This window comes from Vipera ursinii, assembly GCF_947247035.1.
Source record: "Vipera ursinii genome assembly, contig: scaffold_202, whole genome shotgun sequence".
Taxonomy (NCBI): domain Eukaryota; kingdom Metazoa; phylum Chordata; class Lepidosauria; order Squamata; family Viperidae; genus Vipera; species Vipera ursinii.
Genome location: NW_028148436.1, coordinates 1 through 24,138, shown reverse-complemented (window position 1 = coordinate 24,138; position 24,138 = coordinate 1). Strand labels below are relative to the sequence as shown.

At 43.3% G+C, this 24,138-nt stretch overlaps 1 protein-coding gene across 1 annotated transcript; it reads right to left on the bottom strand.

Annotated features, from left to right (window-relative positions):
- Positions 1-1,104: 1,104 nt before the first annotated feature.
- LOC310650523 (complement C5-like) lies at positions 1,105-23,972 on the bottom strand (the record flags this gene model as incomplete). The annotated part of the gene is made up of 24 exons (XM_083380083.1): positions 1,105-2,076; positions 3,836-3,974; positions 5,020-5,103; positions 5,785-5,874; positions 6,447-6,533; positions 7,332-7,437; positions 8,779-8,856; positions 9,578-9,680; positions 10,995-11,049; positions 12,157-12,235; positions 13,609-13,671; positions 14,554-14,706; positions 15,227-15,432; positions 15,657-15,828; positions 16,394-16,489; positions 16,745-16,904; positions 17,183-17,258; positions 17,832-18,044; positions 18,562-18,651; positions 19,213-19,273; positions 20,211-20,441; positions 22,276-22,415; positions 23,669-23,745; positions 23,888-23,972. Coding segments are annotated over 24 exons (2,777 nt in total), but the record flags the coding sequence as incomplete, so codon positions are not given.
- Between the last annotated feature and the right edge of the window lie 166 nt (positions 23,973-24,138).

Genomic DNA, 24,138 nt, shown 5'->3' with positions numbered 1-24,138 from the left:
TCTTCTTCTTCTTCTTCTTCTTCTTCTTCTTCTTCTTCTTCTTCTTCTTCTTCTTCTTATTATTATTATTATTATTATTATTATTATTATTATTATTATTATTATTATTATTATTATCTTCCTTCACCGTGCATCATGCAGGACTGGCTTATCCTCAGCAAAACAAACAGATCCCCCTTTCTCGGAGACACGGGATCCAGGAGAGCGATGATCCTAGAGACCAAGTCTACCATCTGCAAAGCACGCATGCCAGCTTGCGAGGGCTGTGCGTTGCAGCTTGTTAAAATTAAAAACAAAACAAAACAAAAAGCTTCTTTTTTCTTTTTTTCTTTTGCAAAACAGCCAAGCAGTCCAGTATCTACCATTTTGCAAACTGTACCGGTTGCCACCTACACAAGGTTGCTTTGTAAATCTTTCGGCTGCAGATTGGCTGCCTAAATTAGGGGAATCTGGAGTTTCGAGCTTCTGGTTCTTCGGCAGCCACATCCTCTTGTGTTTGGGAGTGTTTTCAGCCCATTTCTCCCCGCTCGTGAAAGGATGGGCTGATGGGGAATTACCAGAGGAAGCAGGTCAGCTGCGGAAAGTACCGAAAACTTATTGTCAGTTTCGAGTTGCATTTTGAGACCGCAACACTCAAAAGTTGCTCCTGCTGAGTAGTCTGAGTAGCCCTTTCCAGGAGATAGTTGTAGTTGGGTTCTTGCCTACTCGCAAAGCAGCCCTAGAGTTTTAACTCGGCGAAACATTTCTTAAGTGACTTTTGCCCCGTTTGTACGACTTTTCTCGCCACTGCTCTTCAGCGAATCGTTGCAGTTGTTAAATTACTCTCGATGGTTGTTAAATGAATCTGGCTTCCCCCGTCAGAAAGTTCGCCGAAGGGGATCACGTCTCTCTCTCTCTCTCTCTCTCTCTCTCTCTCTCTCTCTCTCTCTCTCTCTCTCTCTCACACACACACACACACACACACACACACACACACACACACACACACACACACCGGGACTCTGTGACCATCATACATAGGAGTCAGAGGCATGTGAATTTTAATCCTGTGGTCCTGGGCATGCTGCGACGGTCGTTAAGTGTAAAAAGCGGTCGTAACAAATGCAAACTTGGCGTGATTTATTGTACATAAAATTTTACACAGGCATATCGGATAAGAATGCTGAGTGATAATATTATGAACCTCTATCCTATTTTTTGAGAGATTCATGACGACGGCTATGATTTCTTTCTTCGTCAGGAAAAAAGGGAAGTGCCAAACATTTTTATTTTTATTATTATTATTATTGGTTGTTGGGAACTCTTCCTGAGTTTTCCCTGCTCGGTTTGGAAATTCCGGTAAGCATAGGCTACAAATTCAAGGAGTCATGAGGACTAGAAACTTTGGAATTGGCTTTTGGGAGGCTTAAACTAGCCACACAAGAAGTGAGAAGCCATTTGATGGTGATATTTAAGATTGGAGGAAGCTAGCAAATTAGCTGGTAAGGTGACTTGGAGTGAGAGGAAAAGAACTAGTTCAAAGTCACCCAATGGGCTTTCATGCCTAAGATGAGACTAGAACTCACCATCTCCTGGTGATTGGATCAAAGTCACCCAGTCAGCTTTCACACCTAAGGTGAGACTAGAACTCTCAGTCTCCCGGTGATTGGCCCAAAGTCACCCAATGGGCTTTCACACCTAAGGTGAGCCTAGAATTCTCAGTCTCCTGGTGATTGGCCCAAAGTCACCCAGCCGGCTTTCATACCCTAGAACTCTCAGTCTTCCAGTGATTGGCCCAAAGTCACCCATGATGGATGAGGAATTCTGGGAGCTGAAGTCCACAAGACCTCTGATCTAAAGCACGATCATATCCCTGCTTGTTTAGGAATATGCAAGCCCATGAGAAATTGTCAAAAATGCCAGTTACAAGAACCCCAAGACCTGCGGCAGGTCTTGAGGAGTTTTTAACAACCGCTGAGGAAGAGATCGTCAACAAATTCATCCAGTGATTCTGTAAAGGCCCGGCAAGAATCACAGGTGGTGCTTGAGGACGGCCACCACTCGATCCACGTTGAATCATCCAAAGGATACTGGTATCTATGGAGAATTAAAATGATATTTTTAAAGGGAAACCAGCAGATGTTCGCAGGGATGGAGGAAACCCAGGTGGCTGATGGGTGTGTTTTAACTGCACAATCACTCCGGTTTAGAAGCACAGCGGAGCTGCTGTAAAAAGTGTCAGCTAACAACACTGTAGTTAAACCCGCTTTTCAATGTCCTGGTGTTCATGTCCCAGAGTGGTGTTTCTCAACTTTGGCAACTTGAAAATGGGTTGGACTTCAACTCCCAGAATCCCCCAGCTGGCTGGGGGATTCTGGGAGCTGAAGTCCTACCCATCTTCAAGCTGCCAAGGTTAAAGAACAATGTCCTAGAGGCTCGCACACCTTGCCATCCTGCAGTGTAAGAGGCAGAGCAACATCCAGCGAAACCATCTTTCTTTCTTTCTTTCTTTCTTTCTTTCTTTCTTTCTTTCTTTCTTTCTTTCTTTCTTTCCCTTTCTTTCTCTTTTTTCTCTTTCTTTCTCTTTTTTCTTTCTTTCTTTCTTTCTTTCTTTCTTTCTTTCTTTCCCTTTCTTTCTTTCTTTCTCTTTGTTTCTTTCTTTTTCTTTCTTTCTTTCCTTCCTTCCTTCTTTTTTTCTTTCTTTCTTTCCTTCCTTCTTTCTTCCTTCCTTTTCTTTCTCTTTTTCTTTCTTTCTTTTCCTTCCTTCCTTCCTTCCTTCCTTCCTTCCTTCCTTCCTTCCTTCCTTCCCTTCTTTCTTTCTCCACTCATCTCATAGCGAACAACTTTAAGCTACAAGCATCGAAATTTGCCCTGTACAACTTCTTAGCACTTTCAAACCAAAAATTGTTCTTGCATAAAACCACACAGCTGTCTCCTTCCTAATATTAGTTCTTACCAACCCTGAATATCTTTTCGGGTTCCCCCTCCTGACACCACTGCTTTTTTTGGGGGTTTGTGATATATGTACCCAGTTCAGGTTTTGGACTTGGCTGTACCATTGACCTCGAGAGATGAAGATGAAAAAGACTTCAGCCTAGCGTGAGGCCATCCCAAATTTTATCGGTTCTTCCTCAGGGGTCCCCCAATTCAGTTTTAGAAGGGAGTGGGGTGTGAGAGGAGGAGGAGGAGGAGGAGGAGGAGGAGGAGGAGGACTGTGGGGTCCTTGATGCTCTCTGAGCTTGATGGTTTTCTTGCAGACGTTTCGTTACCTTACTAGATGACATCATCAGTGCTAGAAGGGAGCGGAATTTGCAAAGAGGAGGAGGAGGAGGAGGAGGAGGAGGAGGAGGATGAGGAGGAGGAGGAGGAAGACTGTGGGATCCTTGGTGCTCTCTAAGCTTGGCTGTCTTCTTGCAGACGTTTCATTACCCAACTAGGTAACATCATCAGTGCTAGAAGGGAGTAGGGTGTTTGGAGAGGAGGAAGAGGAGGACTGTGGGATCCTTGACACTCTCTGAGCTTGGTTGTCTTCTTGCAGATGTTTCATTACCCAACTAGGTAACATCATCAGTGCTATACAGTTCCTTCTAGCACTGATGATGTTACCTAGTTGGGTAATGAAACGTCTGCAAGAAAACAAACCAGCTCAGAGAGCATCAAGGAGACCATTGATGGGCTTTTCCCTCTGCTTCTGCCCAGGATCCTTCCATTAGCAACCAGAAGCTGCTCTAATTGTCTTATATGGAGAGTGTTTGTCAAAGAACCCCAAAGCCTTTTTAGCTGGCTCAACTGCCCTCTTTCTCAAAAAGGTTTTGGGTGAAGGATTGCCCCTCCAACAGAAGGATGGTTTGCTTACCTGGCATTGGCGCCCTGCCCTGTCTTCAAAGCCTCTTTTCCCATGATCAAGTAATTCTCCTTTGGATTGAGCTGGATGTCCGTGCAGGCGCTCTTTTTAATGAAGACGATTTCTGCGTTCTTCTCGGCAAAAGTCACCCCTGCGTAAGAGTTGAAACAAATTGAAGGGAACCTGCAAATCGAACATTCTCCCACTGTGTTTAAATCTAATTTTTACTGTTCTGGAGAATAATGAGGTGTCCAAATGTCTATGGAGATTCTCAATCGTGGCAGAATAGAATAGAATAGAATAGAATAGAATAGAATAGAATAGAATAGAATAGAATAGAATAGAATAGAATAGAATAGAATAGAATAGAATAGAATAGAATAGAATAGAATAGAATAGAATAGAATAGAATAGAATAACAGAGTTTGAAGGGACCTTGGAGGTCTTCTAGTCCAACTTCCTGTTCGAACAGGAGACCCTATACCATTTCAGGCAAATGGCTGTCCAGTCTCTTCTTAAAAACTTCCAGTGTTGGAGCATTCACCACCTCTGGAGGCAGGTCGTTCCACTGGTTAACTGTTCTCACTGTTAGGAAGTTTCTCCTTAGTTCCAGGTTGCTTCTCTCCTTGATTAGTTTCCATCTGTTGCTTCTTGTCCTGCCCTCAGGTGCATTTTAAGATATTTTTTTTTAAATCAGGAAAAGGCCCATTTCAGAAATCTAACATTCTAATCGTTGCAAAGTGTATGTGGCTGAATGCAGTTGTGATTAATACTGAAACCTCGGCTGTCATTTCCCCATAAGTATCCATCTTTTATGTGGTTTTTTTCCCATTGCTAACATGCCTTTCTGTGCATTCCTGACACCATTAGGCACATTTTTAGAGCCGTATCTTCACGGGCGAATCGAACTCCAACAATACAGGGAAGTGGAGAGGTTGAAGGATCATGGTGTTGCAGTGGGCACATTGATCTGAGGACGCGAAATCGCAGAGCATCATCAAATGGGCAAGCCGCAGTAGCAGGAAGCAACAAAAAAAATAATTTTAAAAAAATACTACTGCTTAAACAGCAGCAATCATTTTAAATAAAGAAACGTTGAAGCCACCCAGAGTCATCTCATCAGGACCGATCGGACACCCTAAAAATTTAATAAATAAACGGAGCCTTTTCGAATCCCACTGGCCCGGTGTTCTCACCTAGCTTATATGGTTCCAGCAGGACTGCGTCGTATTTAACAAAGCTTCCTTCTTCCTTGGATGATTTGATAACCACTTTGTAAACTGAAGGGGGTAGAAAGCGGAAAGAACAGATAATAAAGTTTTTTTTTTAAAATCCAGAAATTTCAACAGAATGATATTCCACCATTGGGCAGCCTTCGGGATCTGCCCTGTGCCTCTGCATCTGAAGTGCTAGCGACAGTGACAGCCCCACCCCCCTTGGTGGAGCAGTGGGCTAATGCCTCCTTAAGTAACACCAGCTGCCTGCAATTAGTGCAGGTTCGAGTCCCACCAGGCTCAAGGTTGACTCAGCCTTCCATCCTTCCGAGGTAGGTAAAATGAGGACCCAGATTGTTGGGGGCAATAAGCTGACTTTGTAAAAATGCCGCTTGGGGTGTGTGTGAAAGCCCTAATAAGCAGGCATATACATAGAATGAAGGCTACTGCTAAGCTTGTAAGCCGCCCTGAGTCTTCGGAGAAGGGCGGGATATAAATGGAATTAAAATAAATAAAATAAAATAAAAAATCCCACAAGGGACCAAACCTTCCTTCCCAGTTTGTTGCCTAGAAATAGGACCTGCACCAAAGTTTGGAAAATGCGCTTTAAAAAAACGGAGCCTCTGTGCCCACCCTCGTGCCTTGTAGCCAGCGAGAAAATCTGCGTATCGCCAGGCACCGTTTGTGCATCCTGTCTCTGAGGCCATGTTCATGGAACTGTTTCCCTGTAAACTTGGGTACTCTTACCGTACGCAATGTTCTCCTGGCAAGCGGCCTCTTTTCGGGCATCCACAGTTATGGACGTGTCCAGCCGGGGCTGCATATGTCCACATTCGGCTATATTTTGAGGAAACAGAAGCATCTTTTTTAAGCAGGAAAGTGGAAGCGAAAGAGATTCTGTGCGATGCTTGGACAAGGATGCATCTGTTGGAACACTTGCCTCTCCTTCCCACTTAAACCCATGTTTTTTTTTCCCTCTCTCTCTCTCTCTCTTAAATTTGAGTATAAGCAATTTTCTTTACTTTGATGCACAGTTTGGAAATGTTTTTTGGATGATGCTTTAAATTTACCTGCCGTTCTTTTCCCACCCCTCTCCCAAAATATCTACTAGGAAGTAGGTGGGAACAAAACAAATCATTTCCCAGTGAATCATGTTCTATGATCCTCTGACTCGCGGCTTGCTCATATCAACCATAGTGACCTAAAGAAAGTTAATTTGTAGTAGTAGTAGTAGTAGTAGTAGTAGTAATAATAATAATAATAATAATAATAATAATAATAATAGTAATAGTAGTAATAATAATATTAATAATAATATTAATAATAATAATAATAATATAATAAAATGGAAGCAATTTTTAATCATTTTCCCCCAGGTCATTTAATTCAAGTTATTTTTGGCTGCTTACCTTCCATACATTTGCATTCGCTGCCTTCACATAACTTCACGAGAGATTCTTCTCCGTAAGCATTATAAAAGATTGTGCACCGTTTATCTGTAGAAACAAAACAAAACAAAAATCATTTTCTTGGAACCGAGAGAGAGTTTTTAAGTTAGGAAAGGGGAGGGGAGGGGAGGGGAGGGAGGGAGGAAGGAAGGGGTGAAGGGATGAGAAGGGAAGGGAAGGGAAGGGAAGGGAAGGGAAGAAGGAAGGAAGGAAGGAAGGAAGGAAGGAAGGAAGGAAGGAAGGAAGGAAGGAAGGAAGGAAGGAAGGAAGGGGTGAAGGGATGAGAAGGGAAGGGAAAGGAAGGGAAGGGAAGGGAAGGGAAGGGAAGGAAGGAAGGAAGGAAGGAAGGAAGGAAGGAAGGAAGGAAGGAAGGAAAGAAGGTAGGAAGGAAGGGGTGAAGGGAAGGGAAGGAAAGGAAAGGAAAAGAAGGAAGGAAGGAAGGAAGGAAGGAAGGAAGGAAGGAAGGAAGGAAGGAAGGAAGGAAAGAAGGAAGGAAGGAAGGAAGGAAGGAAGGAAGGAAGGAAGGGGTGAAGGGATGAGAAGGGAAGGGAAGGGAAGGAAAAGAAGGAAGGAAGGAAGGAAAGAAGGAAGGAAGGAAGGAAAGAAGGAAGGGGTGAAGGGAAGGGAAGGGAAGGAAAGGAAAGGAAAGGGCCAAATTCTCTTGAAATAAGGTAGATTTCTGAGAAAGCGGAGTGCCAAACAAGAGCCAGCATTCAATTCTATAGAATAATCAATACTAAAATCACCAGCCTAAATTCATTAACAGGCTGGTTTGATCTGAACCAACACGCTTAGCCCCCAAAGGCCAGATTCTCTTATGGGATGGGACCAAAATGAACTCCTTACCAGGGTCATGATAGTCATACACCGAGAAGGTTCCTGGACTTGGCATTCCAACCCGGTAAATTTCAATTGTTCGGAAACCAACACACAGGAACTCATTTCCTGGAATCTGTCGGAATAACATAAGTTGAGATGGACTCAGGATACATAAAAATCACACGTGACCTTTCACCACCCGGCCTCTTTGCACCGAAACGTCCGGAATCTTTGGTCTGTTGCTCTATCAGCTACTGTGGTGAGCCAGTGTGACTTCAGCTGATTTCCAGAATTAGATCAGTTACACGGAAGGGGTGGGCAAAGCCACCGTTGGCTGAGGGAGGGGACAGGAAAAAAGCCATGAGACTCCTATCCCACTTGGGGTTTTCCAGAGACGACTGAGTCAAAGAGAACAACCCAGACTACTGTATTTACACCACCAGTTCAGTAGCTCTCTTTGTCCGAAAGTGGGCATTTGAATTTAAGGAGGAATGCTAATACAACATGATTTTCACTGATTGGAATCCTGAAATATACTGCAAATTGATTAGGGGACTCGTGGCTTAAACTTATGAAGAACGGTTGCAGGAATTGGCCACGTTTAGTTTAAAGAAAAGAAGGACCAAGGGGCACATAATAGCCGTCTTCCAACATTTGAGGGGCTGCCACAAAGAAGAGGGGGGGATCGATCTATTTTCCAAAACGCCAGAAGGCAGAACAAGAAGCAATGAATGGAAAATAATCAAGGAGAGATCTAAGTTAGGAAATAAGGAGAAATTTCCTGACAGTGAGAACAATTAACCAGTGGAATGGCTTAACTCCAGAAGTTGTAGATGCCCTAACAACTGGAGGTTTTTAACATGGTCTAGGGTCTCCTGCCTGAGCAGGGGGTTGGACTAGAAGACCTCCAAGGTCCCTTGCAGCTCTGTTATTCTGTTATCTCCGCTGCTGTCCTTCCAGAGGACTGGCAGGATTCAGTTATTTGCACCTTGAACAAGCAGCTTCCTCTGTTAGCCTGTGCAGTTTGCAGAAACCTACTTCCTGTGTGCCACACTGCTCAACTTGGCAGAGAAAGAAAGAAAGAGAGAGAAAGACGAAAGAGAGAGAGAAAGGGAGAGAGGAGAGAGAAAGAGAGAGGGAGAAAAAGAAAGAGAGAGAGAAAAAGAGAGAGAGAGGAGGGAGAGAAAGAAAGAAAGAGAGAGAGAGGAGAGAGAGAGAGAGGGAGAGAAAGAGAAAAAAAGAGAGAAAGTGAAAGAAAGAGAGAAAGAGAAAGAGGAGAGAGAGAGAAAGAGAGAGAAAGAGAGAGAGAAAGTAAGTGTGAGACAGGGGGGGGGACAGGCCAAGTCTATTGGACTATTTAACTGAGCTTGAATTATGCAGCTCTAAGGAACAGGAGGATTTTTTAAAAAAATCATTGATTATTTGACAAGCCTTGTGAGAAATAAAACCCCGTGACAAAGCCGCAGAAACTTACCGTGTCCACCTGCATGACGATATGTCCCTCGGGTGTAATCTCATAATTTGAAATCAGCTGGTCGATACTATTTGTAAGCTGAGAAATGAGAAAAGAGGAATGGTTGCCAGGTGAGATATTCTGGAAGAGCAGCTCCATCATTTTGTAGTGCAACGGCATTTTGAATCGCCTTAGCTGTAGGTGTGAAGTCGATCTGAACGTATTCTCTGAATTTGTACAGGGAGGTTTTTCCACTAAAACATGCAGCTCGAGAGACCCAAGTTCTTTAGAAACACATGTCTCTGTTCAAAAATATACAGGCGGTCCTCGACTCATTTAGTGACTGTTTGAAGTTACAGTGGGACCGAAACAGGTGACCTTTGACCGTTTCCCCCCCCACACTTATGACCGTTGCAGCGTCCCCACAGCCAGGTGATTTAAATCTGAATGCTTGAGAACCGGTTCATATTTATGACGGTTGCAATTTATTTATTTATTTATTTATTTATTTATTTTGGGGACTTATATGCCGCCCTATCTCCCGAAGGACTCAGGGCGGCTAACAACAATAAAAAAACAACAATACAAAAATTAAAAAAAGAATTAAATAACAGCCCCCAAATAAATTAACTACACAGTTAAAAATTAAAACATTTTAAAAAAAACCATCGTCAATCCAATGTCCCAGGATCACGTGCCCATTTTTTATTTTTTTTATTATTTTTTTTGAGCAAACTTCTGATGGGGCAACCAGATTCGTTTCACAACCGTGTTGCTTTAAAAAAACAAAAACAAAATTGGGGATGTCAGCATTACTTACAAGAGACAAGTCCTCTGTGTTTGCTTCCAGGCCGTTGGGAAGAGCGATATCTATCACTGCATGGGGTGAGGAGAATTCTCCTGTCCTCTTTCGAGGTTTGTACCTACACGGGATGAAAAGCAAAACGAAAACAATAGCAACTGACTCCATGGGAGACAACCCCTTTCTTGCACTTTGGTTGATATGGACCAGCGGGCATCACCTATATAGCGCTGTGAACGCCTGACACTTTTTCCAAGTTTGCATCAGATGAAACCAACCTTTGATCGCAGTTGCGGGACAAGCAGAGGGGGACATGAAAGCCGGACGTGGCAATCGAAGAGGAAGGGTCAAGAATGTGTAAAAAGATTCGAAACTTAAAACACCCATTCTTCTATAGTAGGCAAACTATCCTTCTTCCAATATTGTCCCACCAGTAACCGTGCTGCCGTTATCATGTTCAACATCAAATTGGTTTCTTTAACATCGCAATCTACAACAATACCCAATAAAAACAATTGCGGAGAAATGTCTAAGATTTCTGCTTACTTGAAAGATCATTCACAGGAAAGATATATTTCAGTTTGGAGGAGATGGATAGATTATATTCAGAACAAATATGGGACTAAAAAGTTCCATTTAGCTTATGAGTAGATTTTAGAGGGATATTGTTATTGGTACTTTGTAGTTATGTTAAAGGGGTGTTGAAGCACATTATGAATTTGGTTAATTGTATATTATGCATAATTTTTATTTAGAATATGATTATTATAACCATAATCCTGTATTTAGCTCTGGGAAGTGGGGGAGGGGAAGTGGGCGGGTTTGGGGTGGGGGGGATTTGGGGATATATTGTAAAATCTTGTTTTTGTAAAACTCTTTAATAATAAAAAAAGAATGTGTAAAAAGGCAGGAGGTGAGTAATTAGGAACAAGCAAGTCTCTTTCAAGTTGATCTAAAGTCCCCGGCGTCTTCACGAACACGTTTGTGTTGTTTTCTTGGCGACCGTGTTAGAAACCATCGGTCCGTCTCTTTTTCAAGGAAGGCTGAGTGCCCCAACACACTGGAGGTTTTTTAAGAAGGGATTGAACAGCCATTTGTCTGAAATAGTATATAGGGTTTCCCGCTTGAGCGGGAGGGGGGGTCAGACTAGAAGACCTTCAGGGTCCCTTTCCAACTCTGTGGCTCTGTTATTCTGGTTGTTGTTGTTTTTCCTACTTTCCAGTCTAGCCTACAGCTCCAGAGAGCTTCTCAGGATCCCCTCTCCTTCAAAACCTAACTAGATTCACCCCTGTGTAACTCCAAAGCCCAGAGTTGAACGAACGAACGAACGAATGAATGAATGAATGAATGAGAGAATCTATTCAAAGTAAAGGCATCTTCTTCCTATTTTTTTTCGTTCTGACACTCAACGAAGTCTTGAATTGTTCAGACTTACTTCGCACAGGCGACCAACAGCCGGATCTTGTTGAAGGACAGATAGTACTTCTCGTCTGTACAAACAAAAAAGAAGGTGTTTTTTTTCAAAAGAAGAATTTCAGGATTATAGTATCCGGCAGAGCAAAACCAACCTTTCCATCTAACCAGAGGAAAGAGGTGCATTTTTGCCACCACTCAGATTTGAAAAATTGGGGGCGGGGGGGGGGGGGCTTCCAAGGAAGGAATTGTTTGCAGAAGTACTTGCCAGCCAAGCATTACTGAGATTTTAGCTTACAGGGGGTCATCAAAGCTACGTTGGAAAATATTTGAGGTACCAGTTTTGTCTGTAGGGGCTCCATGAAATGGGATTGTTCTCCATATGTGCCCTAAAGAGCTGTACGAATAGAAAAATGCAAGCTAGACTGCCGTTAAGTGCTAAGCATTAAAGTTATTTTTATTTAGATGTAGCTCAGATGAAAGAAATCCGTAAGAATAACGTAAGGGTAGCTGTGCATTCAACTTGCACTTATCTATGGAGAGTCCCAATCCTCCAAAAGACAACTGGACTTTTGTGTGTGTGTGTGGGGGGTTGTTTTCCCTTGAAAATATTTCGCTTTTCATCCAAGAAGCTTCTTCCGTTCTGCTTCGCTTCTAGAACTGAAGAAGCTTCTTGGATGAGAAGCCAAACATTTTCAAAGGAAAAAAAAAGAAGAAACTCCAGTTGCCTTTTGGAAAAAAGCAGCCTTGGGATTTTGCCTTAGTAACAAATAATAAGATAAGATTAGAGATAAGATAACCTTTATTGTCATTTTTTTTCTTTTTTTTACTGCGGGCACACTGGCACACATTAAAAATCAAATTCGGTTGCCTGCTCTCGAGAGTGCACGCATACAAAGCGCGCATCTAAATACGCTGTAGGCAACACACAGCAACATATTTATATGAATGCATTTAAATATGAATCACTGTCCATCTTAACATAGCTTTGATGCTTAGTTGAAACCCTTTCTCTTGAAACAGAGGGGAAAATAACACTGTCATCCCTTCAAAGATGCAGAAAGGGCTACTTCAATGTCCTTTGAGTACTCTGTTCTCCAGTTTATTATTATTATTATTATTATTATTATTATTATTATTATTATTATTATTATTATTATTATTATTATAAAATAGTCCCTCACCATCTGGCGTGACATCAATCTTCAACTGAAAGTCACAAGTGTCCTCAGAGACGCTGCTTACGTAATACACGCTCCTCAGCTGTAAATATTGAAAATAAAGACCAAATTAATTTGGAGCCTTTGAACCCACCAACCAGCTTCTAGGCTACCCTCATAATATCTGTAGAATAGGTAAGGCAAAAGATTAAAATTGGTGAAGATAGTCCATCTTGGATGGCAGTCGTGTTCAATCAACCTTTGTACGTTTCTAGCCAAACCCATAGATCATTGTTTCGTAGCCAAATAGGTACGTCTCCCATCCATTTGTCAAATGCTCATTTTATTGTTCATGGCCTCATGTCCATCTGCTAAGCTGGATTTACAATGGGTTACAATTTAGTGTGTATATTTAGACATTTGGGGTTCCTTTTTTTAAAAAAAACGTTTTATTGATTTTCTAGTTTTACATTCAAATATTTAAAAAGCAATGTGGTGGCTGAGTTAATCGATAATTCAATAACATACAAGTATCTTTGGTACAAGTCTCAAACTACCACGTTAACTATTTCTTCTCTTTTCCCCTTAGTATTTACTGTCTCATGTTTAAACTAATACAATTCTTATTATTATATCAATTAAATAAAAATAACATTCTTACATTTACCAATAATATTTAGCTTATACATATCCTGGTTATTTTAACATTCAGCCTTTATGGACAATCAATGTCCTAATTAGTTTTTCCCAATATTTAGTTTCCCATTAATATGTAAATTTAACATTTATAGTTTCCAAGTTTTAAATAACCGAAGTTCCCTTTATCACAATCCATCACAAAATCTAATGTTCAAAGATACGCGTCTTATCTATTTGAATATATTATTTCTCACCATCTTACATCAACTAATTAATAATACAGTGAATATAACATTCTTATTTTCTATTAATTTAGACATTTGGGGTTCCTGATACCATTTCACGCAAGAGCAGCCTTTTAGGTCATCCCGATGGAAATGCAGCTAGTCCTCAATTTACAATCACAGCTGAGCCCACACTTTCTGTTGCTAAGTGAGATGACACTTGAGAAGTGAGTTTTGCCTCATTTTACGACCTTTCTTGTCACATTATTAAGTGAATCACTGCACTTAACATGGTTGTTAAGCGAATCTGCCTTCCCCTCCCCATTGACTTTGCCTGTCAGAAGGTCACCGAAGGGGATCACGTGACTTCAGGAAATGGCAACTGTCATAAATACGAGTCAGTTGCCAAGCGTCTGAATTTGGATCATGTGACCACGGGGAGGCTGCCAAGGTCATAAGTGTGAAACGCAGCCCTAAGTTACTTTTTTCAGTGCCGTTGTAACTGTGAACGGTCAGCCATATGCTAAATGAATGAAAAAAAATTGAACGGTCACTAAACAGAACGGTTGTAAGTGGAGGACTAGTTGCAAATGAAGACGCTTTGTTCACTTACAGTCACAGCGGCTGTTCCAGTGTTGCTTCCTGTGCGTACTTCTATATCGTCATTTAAGGAAGCCTGAATTGGAAAAGAAACGGCGAAAAATGACATTAATCCGTCATTGCTGCTCTAGAAAGTTCTCATTAAGCTGTCATAAATTTGGCCTGTATATTTTCAGCTGCTCGAGGCACAGATCTGGTTTCGTTAGAATCCCGGTTTATCATGACCTGTGAAATTTCCCTGGAGCAAAGGAAAGCGAAGATGTGAAGCAAGGGGATGAAAAGATGGAGAAGGAAAAGAAGGAAGATGGATGATAAGGAGGAATGGACATGTTGAGTGTGACACGACACGGAAGGGTTTTCCTAGTGCATCTCCGATTTGGTTCATTCAGTTCTTTCAATTATCTGAGTGGAAGCCACAGGTTCTACCAATGATTAACAACTTGGGGGATGGTCCACCAACCTTCAGAGTTCCCAAGCATGTAGTATTCCCAACTTTGCCAAAAGTTTGCTTCCCACACTAGAAGAAACCGTGAGGTACAACAGCAGTTTTGGAGGCAGAATCGTTTACTTGCAAATAATTTAGCTGGAGACCAGTTTCATTTCCAAGGCCAAAGCGACTTAGCTTCAAGCAGACCACCTTGAAAATGGCTGGGGAATAGATGTCCCTCTTTAAAACCAGGAAGGGTTATAATGGGACCGTTGTTGATTATTTTACTTTATTTTTAAATAGGAAATTCCCTCCTTCTGGACTTTGTGATTGTTCCCACCAGCCACCATCCAGGCATTCATCTCACCTTTGTTAGAATCTGGTCTACCTGGTTCTATTGGCCCTTGATTTTCTGGAAGCCCACTTCTTGGTCAATGGACCAACTAGATGGAAAGCCACTTCAAATATTTGCTCTCTTTGGCCTCCCATCCACCACCACCCTGTTCCCCCCCCCCCGGTCCATTAACTCACATTCACAGGCTTGCCGATGTAATTGCTACTTGTGAGCCTGTAGGTGTGAAAATCTCCATGCGACTTATAAGACGCTTTGATGTTCATGTCCAGCTCAAGCCGTCTAATAAGGATGGAATATTCGGCCAGGCACTGCAAAGCGATGATTGTATCCTGCCAAATTTGTGAGAAAAAGAAAAAAAAAGAGACAGTGTTAGTAAGGAAGCGACCACACTGTGTATTAATTCTAAAAATAAATAAATCTGTTTCTAGTTTTTCAGGGATGAGAAAATGGATGGTTAGACCGCAAAAGCTGTGGAAAGAACACTAAACATTCATTGATGGTTGCATGTCTGCGTGGAGGTAAGTACAGTAGAATGCTGCAAGCATTGTCTAAAGTTCTAGGACGCTCAAGATTCATACAAATGACCTGGAGGAAGTGGGAGATTGTTTAAGGTTCTAGGACACTCAAGATTCCTACAAATGACCTGGAGAAAGTGGGAGATTGTTTAAGGTTCTAGGACACTCAAGATTCCTACAAATGACCTGGAGGAAGTGGGAGATTGTTTAAGGTTCTAGGACGCTCAAGATTCATACAAATGACCTGGAGGAAGTGGGAGATTGTTTAAGGTTCTAGGACACTCAAGATTCCTACAAATGACCTGGAGAAAGTGGGAGCAGGAGAGCTGAATACCTGGGTCGAGTAAAATCCACCCCCAAATCTCTGCTCTTCAGTCAACCATTTCATGACCGGTTTGGCGTAATCGTGATCTCCTTTCAGCAAAATGGACAGCAAGGCATAGGCAGTGGTTTCAACCATCTTGGCGTTGCCCTTAGAAGGAATGCTTGCATCGAATTTGACAGGGGTCTCTTTCCAGAAACGGTAGATTGGGGGGCTCCCTGTAAATGGGAAACAAGAGAGATAGACCATCACACAGGGGAAGGGAGACCCTTCTCACCTCTGAGTCTAGCCAAGGAAACAATGAGAAGATGTCCTCCTTGCCACTTATGGTAGTTGGAGAAGCCAGCCTGATCCGAAGGATGAAAGGCTGCTGGTGTTTCTAAGGATGAACCACATCATCACCTGGTTGAACTGGTTTAGTATAAGGAGGACTGGATCTTACCTTTCACCTGAGCTTCTTTCTTCAAGCGAAGGTAGGCCGAATGAAGGTCAGGGTGGTTGACCTTGGCTTGAGTTAGAGCATAAGTCACGATGGCCAAGACAAAGGTGTTTTGTGAATTTGCAATGTTTTGCAACAAATAGCTGACCGCTTGGTTTTCAGCATTTGCAAATTTCTGTAAAGGAGCAGGTAAAAGGGTTTATATTTTGATTGGGGGGGGCATGTCCTGCCCCCTTTCTCCCAAAGCACTTTGGGCAATGGCACGTGTGAGTCCTGCCCCCCACAATTATCTTGAAAAACAGCCCCTCTCCTGGGTAACACAGTGGTCTCAGTAAAAGAAATAGCATCATGTTCCCCCGTCAAACGAGAAAGATCAGGTCCACACGTGAAGGTTCACCTAAGCCACTCTATTACTAAAAGGCTATGCATGGGAATCTTCTCAAATAAGGGTTTAGAGAAGGGGCAACAGAATTTAAGAGAGATTGGACTAAATTTGCTTGTGGCTATGTAGGGATTCTAGGCTGATTCCTCTTTTAACTCCACCCCTCCAGGTGCCGCCATTCCTTCTCCTATGCTTCCATCTTTAATTGGAATTCAATAGCTGTCACCATCTGCTTATCAATGCAAAGCCCAAGCAGAGCTGGCCACACTTACGTCCTATCAATCTCTGGCATTGTCAGAGTATTAAAATTCCACCAAAAACCGACGGAGAATTAACAATGGAAAGCAGACAGACCAACCTGGAAGGGGCAGGATTTTTTATATTCTGAAAAGGCCATCAAGGTGAAGGCTGTTAGGTACAGGCGGTTTTCTTTCTGCTGATCACGTAACGTACCCTATGGAAAGCAACAAAGAAGTGTTAAAATGCCACTCCTCTTGATTCTTAGGTCCCTTTATACACCAAGTTATAGAAATTAATCTGTATCCACGATGGTCATGGCGAAACTCTACCTCCTTCTGAAGCAACCAACCCATCCTTGAAAGCTTCGCCCAACTCTTCCCCCATCGCAAAGCCACGGAAGTTAAAGATCAGTGCACCAATAGGTAAATCCGGGTTGGATTTCATTCTGACCCGTCGGCCACTTCCATACCTGAAGGGCTACTGGCTTGTAATCTGAGACTTCCCTGAAAGATCCGTCGTCCATTTGACAGATGTCAATCAACCAAGTCAGAGACTGACACGCCGTGCCAAATTGATCAGGCATATATCGCCGAACTTGTCCCAAAACTTTGAGGGTAAATGCTGTAGTCCTGCCGGTAACGAAAGATAAAAAAAAATTGAGTTTCTCCCTCAGAGACAGCTTTCAAGGCATCCAAGAACGAACAGAAAGAAAGGAAGTTGAAAGTGAGCCAACAGTAGGATGCCGGGGGAGGGGGGGAGGGGGGAAACACACACACACACACACACACACACACACAAAGGCAGATTTAACAGGATTGTATTTATTTCCCGGATGTTTTCCCTGTTTTATGCGATCTATTCTGATCCATTCTGGAAGTATCTACCTCTCAAGACACCTTTTACTTACCAGGTGCTGGCTTCGCCATCCTTCCACATGGTGTAAGAGTAATCTTGTGTTTGAAAAGACAGGACGCTGATGATTCCTGAGAAATAAAATATATTTTTTTTTAAAAAAAACCACACTTCTTCTCCATTCATATCTTAAAAGGCAAAGAGCTTGGTGACTTCCCTTTATAGCTTATAGAGGCATTATAGAGGGGTGTGTGTGTGTATGTGTGCGTGCGTGTATGGAATAGAATAGAATAGAATAGAATAGAATAGAATAGAATAGAATAGAATAGAATAGAATAGAATAGAATATGAAATAGATAGAATAGAAATAGAAATAGAAATAGAATATGAAATAGAAATAGAATATGAAATAGAAATAGAAATAGAAATAGAAATAGAATATGAAATGGATAGAATAGAATAGAATAGAAATAGAAATAGAAATGGAATATGAAATGGATAGAATAGAATAGAATAGAATAGAATAGAATAGAATAGAATAGAATAGAATGCAGAATGGAATGGAATGGAATGGACTAACAGAATTGTAAGGGACCTTGCAGGTCATCTAGTCCAACCCCCCACCCCCACCCCAAAAGCAGGAGACCCTACACCATTTCTGACAGACGCCAGTCCATTTCCCAGCTCCAAAGATGCCACCTAACCTCGTTTCATCTTCCTTAACATGGTAATTTCTGCGCTGGTCCTGCCTGGGCCAAAGACGTCCCAGGAGTTGGTCCTTTCCAGGTAATCGTACACATAGAAGACCGGGACAATGTTCATCAGTTCGGCTTCTGCGCTGCCTTGAGGGAGGTTAGTGAGTAACTTCAGCGCCTCGGGCTTCACGGCTGCCTGGATCACGTCCCCCAGCAGGTCGCCTGGGAAATCAAGCGAGGACGCCAGAGAGGGAGGGGACACGGAGAGGAGAGGAGAGGAAAGGAAAAGGTGAGGAAAGGGGAAACACAATTTGCGGATTTGGAATTATTGATTGGTTGGTCATTTCAGCGGCTAAGGCTATCCACCCCAGTTGCAGATGGAAATGTTGAGTCAGTGAAGGACCCTGGTGGGAAAACAGTGTGGCTGAACGAGTAGCTCAAGGCTTTGACTCCAGCTGCATTGGTCTCTCTTTTCCTCCCTCCCTCTCCCTCCTCCCTCCCTTTTCTCCCTCCCTTTTCTCCTTCCCTTTCTTTTCTCCCTCCCTCCCTCACTCCCTCCCTTTTCTTCCTTCCTCCCTTTCTTCCTCCCCTCCCAATCCTTCCTTCCTCCCCCTTCCCACCCCTGAAAAATAATTCAGCAATGCAATTCAAAATTGAGAAGGTGGGGGGGGAAACCCAGTCCCACAAGCCAATGAAAACCAGCACCCGTTCCTTCGTTCCTTCTCTCCTTCGCTTTTACCTTTTATGCTGAGAGTTTTTTCGAGCTGTGTCTTGGGCACGATGTAGCGCGGCACCTTGTAAGCAAATTCTTTCTGTCTCACCACGGTACCTGCCACGGACAAGCCACATCAAAGCCAGTCAGTCCCTCGTGCGCCGCGTCAAACTATGAATAAGTTACCAAAATAAATGGGCCCTCCAGTCCTAGAGCCTCTTTTCACCCTCCTGGGGGGGGGGTAAAAGGCAGCTGAAATGGTTGAATTGTGGGGTGACCACCTTTAACGCAAAGTTCTCCAAACTCTTTTGCGCCTGGATAAAAATGCAGCAATTCTGCTCTGCTCTGTGGTGTTCTGTTCTACTCTACTCTACTCTACTCTACTCTACTCTACTCTACTCTACTCTACGATACTCTGTATTCTATATTCTATATTCTATATTCTATTTTATTCTATTATTCTATTCTATTCTATTCTATTCTATTCTATTCTATTCTATTCTATTCTATTCTATTCTATTCTACTCTACTCTACTCTACTCTACTCTACTCTACTCTACTCTTGATTCAGTCTTGCTCTTTCGTCCTGAGTTGAGGGCCCTGATGCTAACGGAAGAAGGAAAATAATGAGAGAAATGTCTCTCTCTTTTTTTTCTATAATAAATTGAATTGACATACCATAAACACCTTGGGGATCCAGCGTGCCACCATCATAACTCTCCCTTCGAATACCTTCGGGCTAAAACCAAAGAACTGGTCAACAGTAATAGCAATAGCCCTTGGACTTATATGCCGCTTTATGGTGCTTGACAGCCCACACTAAGCGGTTTACAGAGGCAGCGTATGTGCCCCCAACAATCTGGCTCCTCATTTTACCGACCTCGGAAGGAGAGAAGGGTGAGTCAAAGCTGAGCCGGTCAGGATCCCTAACCCTAACCCTAACCCTAACCCTAGACCAGGGGTAGGCAACCTCGGCTCTTTTATGACTCATGGACTTCAACTCCCAGAATTACTGAGTCAGCATAGCTGACTCAGGAATTCTGGGAGTTGAAGTCCATGAGTCATAAAAGAGCCGAGGTTGCCTACCCCTGCCCTAGACCATTTCAGACAAATGGTTGTCCAAACTTTTCTTAAAAGCCTCCAGGATTGGAGCATCCCTCAACTTCCAGGTTGCTTTTCTCTTCGCTCAGTTTCCATCCGTTGCTTTCTTGTGCTTTGGGGAAAAATATATATATATATACGTTGATCCGCTCTTCTTTGTGGCAGCCCCTCCAATATTGGAAGACTGCTATCATGTCACCCCTTTTCACTCGAGTAGACACACCCAATTCCAGCAATGGTTCTTCATATGTGTTAGCCTTCAGGGCCCCCCCCCCGGCCCCCAATCATCCTTGTTGCTCTTTTCTGCACTCTGTCCAGGGTCTATTACTCTTATCCTTCATCTCTTTCCTACTAGCTTCTTCTACTGGTGTCTTAGAATGGCATTCCCTTGTTATTTGTATGTACAGTGAGAGCTTATGCACTGGGGACCAATCCCTTGAGTGTCCAATCGGACTTGGCCGGTAAAAGAATTGGAGGAGGTGCATGGGGAAATCCTCTCTTCCACCCTCCCTCCCTCCACCCCACCCCCACCCACCCACCCACCCACCCCCAAAAGAACAAGAGCTCAGCCTGACCACAACTCTTAAGGTCTTCACGAGGATTTCCCTTCCGGCGTCGCTGTGAAGCGTGAGGTTGACGCTGAGGAGGCCCAACTCCAGGGGAAGAACTTTGAACGTCTCCACCGCAATGGAAGAGCTCTGGATGTCTTTCAGGTGAGAGCAGGTGTTGACTTGGGTGCCATCCTTCTGGCTGTTGGCAGCACCGAAGAGGCAGATCCCTTTTTGCACGCTGAGCTTCAGACAATACTGAAAGAGTCACCGCAAGGAATTGGAGAAGTCTCCAGCCAGGCGCCAGTGGAAAGAACGCTCAATGAGGGTGTTCTGAGCTTGCTTATTTTCTTGCAGACATTTTCCAAGGACCCCAACAGTCCTCCTCCTCTTCCTCCCCTGCAAGCCCCATCCCCTTCTAGCACTGATGATGTCACCTAGTTGGGTCATGAGACGTCTGCAAGAAAACCACCAGGCTCAGAGAGCACCAAGGACCCCACAATCTCCTCTTCCTCCTCCTCCTCCTCCTCCTCCTCCTCCTCCTCCTCCTCCTCCTCCTCCTCCTCTTTGCAAACTCCCCTCCCTTCTAGCACTGATGATGTTACTTAGTTGGGTCGTGAAACGTCTGCAAGAAAACCACCAAGCTCAGAGAGCACAAAGGACCCCTGAGCTCCAAACATTCTCCTTCGTTGGTGATGCTAAATCAGGGCCCATGATGTCGCAGGGTGCTCACTCTTCTTTTAGTTACATTGCTTTAAAACTTGGCTCTCCAAACTGGGCAACTTTTGAGACTTGTGGATTTTGACTCCCAGGATTCCCTAGTCAACGTGCACTGGCTGGGGAATTCTGGGAGTTGAGAGAAGGGGGAGGGGGGAGGGGGAAGGAGAAAGGGAAGGAGGGGGAGGAGAAGAAGGAGGAGGAGGAGGAAAGAATGAGGAAGGAGGAGGAAGAAGGAGAGAAGGAGGAGAAGGAAAGAAGGAGGAAGAGAAGGAGGAGGAGGAAGAGAAGGAGGAGGAGGAGGAGGAGGAGGAGGAGAAGGAGAAGGAGAGAAAGAAAGAAAGAAAGAGAGAGAGAGAGAAAGAAAGAGAGAAAGAAAGAAAGAAAGAAAGAAAGAAAGAAAGAAAGAAAGAAAGAAAGAAAGAAAGAAAGAAAGAAAGAAAGAAGCTATTGCTGATAATAGCTTCTTTTGCTGGAAATGCAAATGGAAACCTCTGGGAGTTGAAGTCCACATAGCTTCAAGTTGCGGAGGCTGAGAAACACTGGCATAAGTTAAAGACAACGAACACTCTACTGTGGTGCTTAGACAGTTTGTTAGACCATGGAAGACCAGCAAAAAGACAAATATTCTTTCCGTATGAATGATGATTTAATGTGTCAAAGGGAGTAAGGCTCCTTCAGCCTTTTCATCCAAAACAGAACAGGACGCTGCAAACGACACCGAAAGATTAGCCTGGGATGAGATTTTAGACTTTCTAACCGGCCCCAGAGGAAATTAATAAGCAACTTTTTCACAACCCAGGTATTCTTCTTTGCAAATGCTCCTTGTGATCTCCAAGGAGAAGTGAGCGCCCTGAGCTTACCAATGAGGCATTCCCTAAAGGGGGAGTAAAATACGCCGTTCTTTGGGAGACGAAAAGCTTTTTTAGCTGCCAGGCAAATCCAGCTAGTGTGATGCTGCCCTGTTTTGTTTTTAATCGAGAGTTCAAAAAACCAAAAGCCAGTGCTAATGAGTGTGGCTGGCTAGAATGGCTCTGAGAACCACGGATGTTGTTGAAATGAAAGAACGCATTGTTTGCGCCTCTCTGTCTAAGCTCTGCTTGCCTCTTTGCAAACAACAGAGCGCCAAGCGCACCTAAGTTTTACAAAAACAACTTAGGTCTCCATCCGATGGCTCTTCCCCACCACACACACACACACACACATCTCTGAGAAACCAGTCAGCCCCAAACGGTATGTCAATAAAGTTCCATGCATAGTTTTAGCATTTCCTAACCAGAGCCAAGGGTGAAAGTGAAAAGTCTGCCCCCGCAAATAAGGGGCGACTGTTAATTTTTATTTTTATTTTTATTTTTAAATTTAACCGTTTGCTTACCTTCGCTTTTAACTGTCCGTAATTGTAAATGGTGGCTTTTAATGCTATTTGCTCTCCTCGGACAACAGAGTACGGAATATGGACATTAACAAAGATGTCCTTGATGACTTCCACTTCCAGGGTGTCAGCAACACAGATACCTGGGTGTACCAGATGAAAGGAGACGCGTAAATAATCTTCTTTTTTTTGGGGGGGGGGGTCATCAGCCTACTTCCAAGGTGAGCAGGAAGGAAATTTTAACCTAAAGGCAGATAGTTCTCCATTTACAACCAGCCGTTTGAAATTAGGATGAATGGATTTCCCCCCTCCCCGAAAAGATACATAAGACAAGTTTCCAAAGATTTCGCCGGTCCCCTCCTGTGGTTACACAACCACAGTTTGAGGGGTTGCCAATTGGCCAGCAATTTGCAGCCTCCAGTGGCAAAAATGGCCCAAAACTGTCATCCCACGTTCCGATGTTCAATAAGATTTTCCCAGGGTGAAGAAGGGGTTCGCTTAGCAATTGGTGTGTTCGGTATATGACCAGCACACACACACAAAAAGGTCATAAGGTTGGGTCAGCCGCACGGGGTTCATTTTACCGCTGCCACCAAAAAAAGGTCGTATCATCCGATCAGTCACACAGGGATCCACTTTGCGACTATTGTGACTATTACCAGTGTGATGGGCAGGCTCCATTATGGCCGTAAGTTGAGGACTGCCTGTAAGACCCGGATTTTTATTGTAGGAAGGAAAATTGGGGTGGTAAAAATTTACCCTGCTTAGGGTTCTGAAGAGCTAGTGCAGCGATGGTGAAACTTTTAGAGACCGAGTGCCCGAACTGCGACCCCAAACCCACTTATTTATCGCAAAGCGCCAACACGGCAATTGAACCTGAATACTGAGGTTTTAGTTTAGGGGGGGAAAAAACCTCATACATTAACATCTTTTGTCTTAAAAGAAAAAAAACACAACAACAAAGCTTTCAATGATGCAAACAACTTTGTACTGAAGGGTAAAAGTTTGCCTTTGGCATGCTTTAATGTGGTTTTTGCTGTTGTATGCATGCTGATCATTTGTCTAACCTTGACTCATACTTTGTAAGTTTGAGGGCAACACATGCAGCACTCAGGTCATCTGTTAGTCTGTTTCTGGTGTCAGACTTGATATAAACAGCGGGCTCGCTCCAGAGGCTTGTTTTTGGCTAGGAAGGGGCTTGAAAAATGGCTTATTCCTGCAAAAACCTAGCCAAAGAGTGAGGTGCGCGTGCCCACAGAGAGGGCTCCGAGTGCCCCCCCCTGGCACGCGTGCCATAGGTTCGCCACCACTGAGCTATTGCAAAGAGATCTTTGCAATATTTAAAGAGATCCTGGCTCTCTTTCAAAAAAATATATAAATCCCTTATTTTGCATACCTTTATCCGAAATGCTGACACCTTGTATTTCCCAGGTAGTTAGAGAATCAGGCAAGGTGACTGGCAAAGTCTTGGACCTGCATTTGGTATAAAAACCAGAGCTGATTTACTGGTTTTAGCACAGATAGAACCATAGAATCGTAGGGCTGGGGAAAAAAAATATCTCAAGAGATCTAGTCGGATCACCTCCAAAGGGGTCAACATCATACGGTCTCATACCTTTGAACTGGATGGACTTCCCAAAGCCAACTTTCTGGGAAGTAACTTCGGATTGCCGGAGCCACATTCAAGAGAGCATTAAGGGCTGAGAAGAAGAAAAAGGGAAAAAGAGGAAGAGGAAGAAACGAAAGAAAGTGCTTAGAGAGGGCAGTAAAGCAGTGCAAAGCGGTAGATAATTCCAAGCGCTATCGCTATCGCCTTGTAGATTTGCTACAAGCGCTGCTAGACTTTGTGTCTGAAGTGTGTGTGTG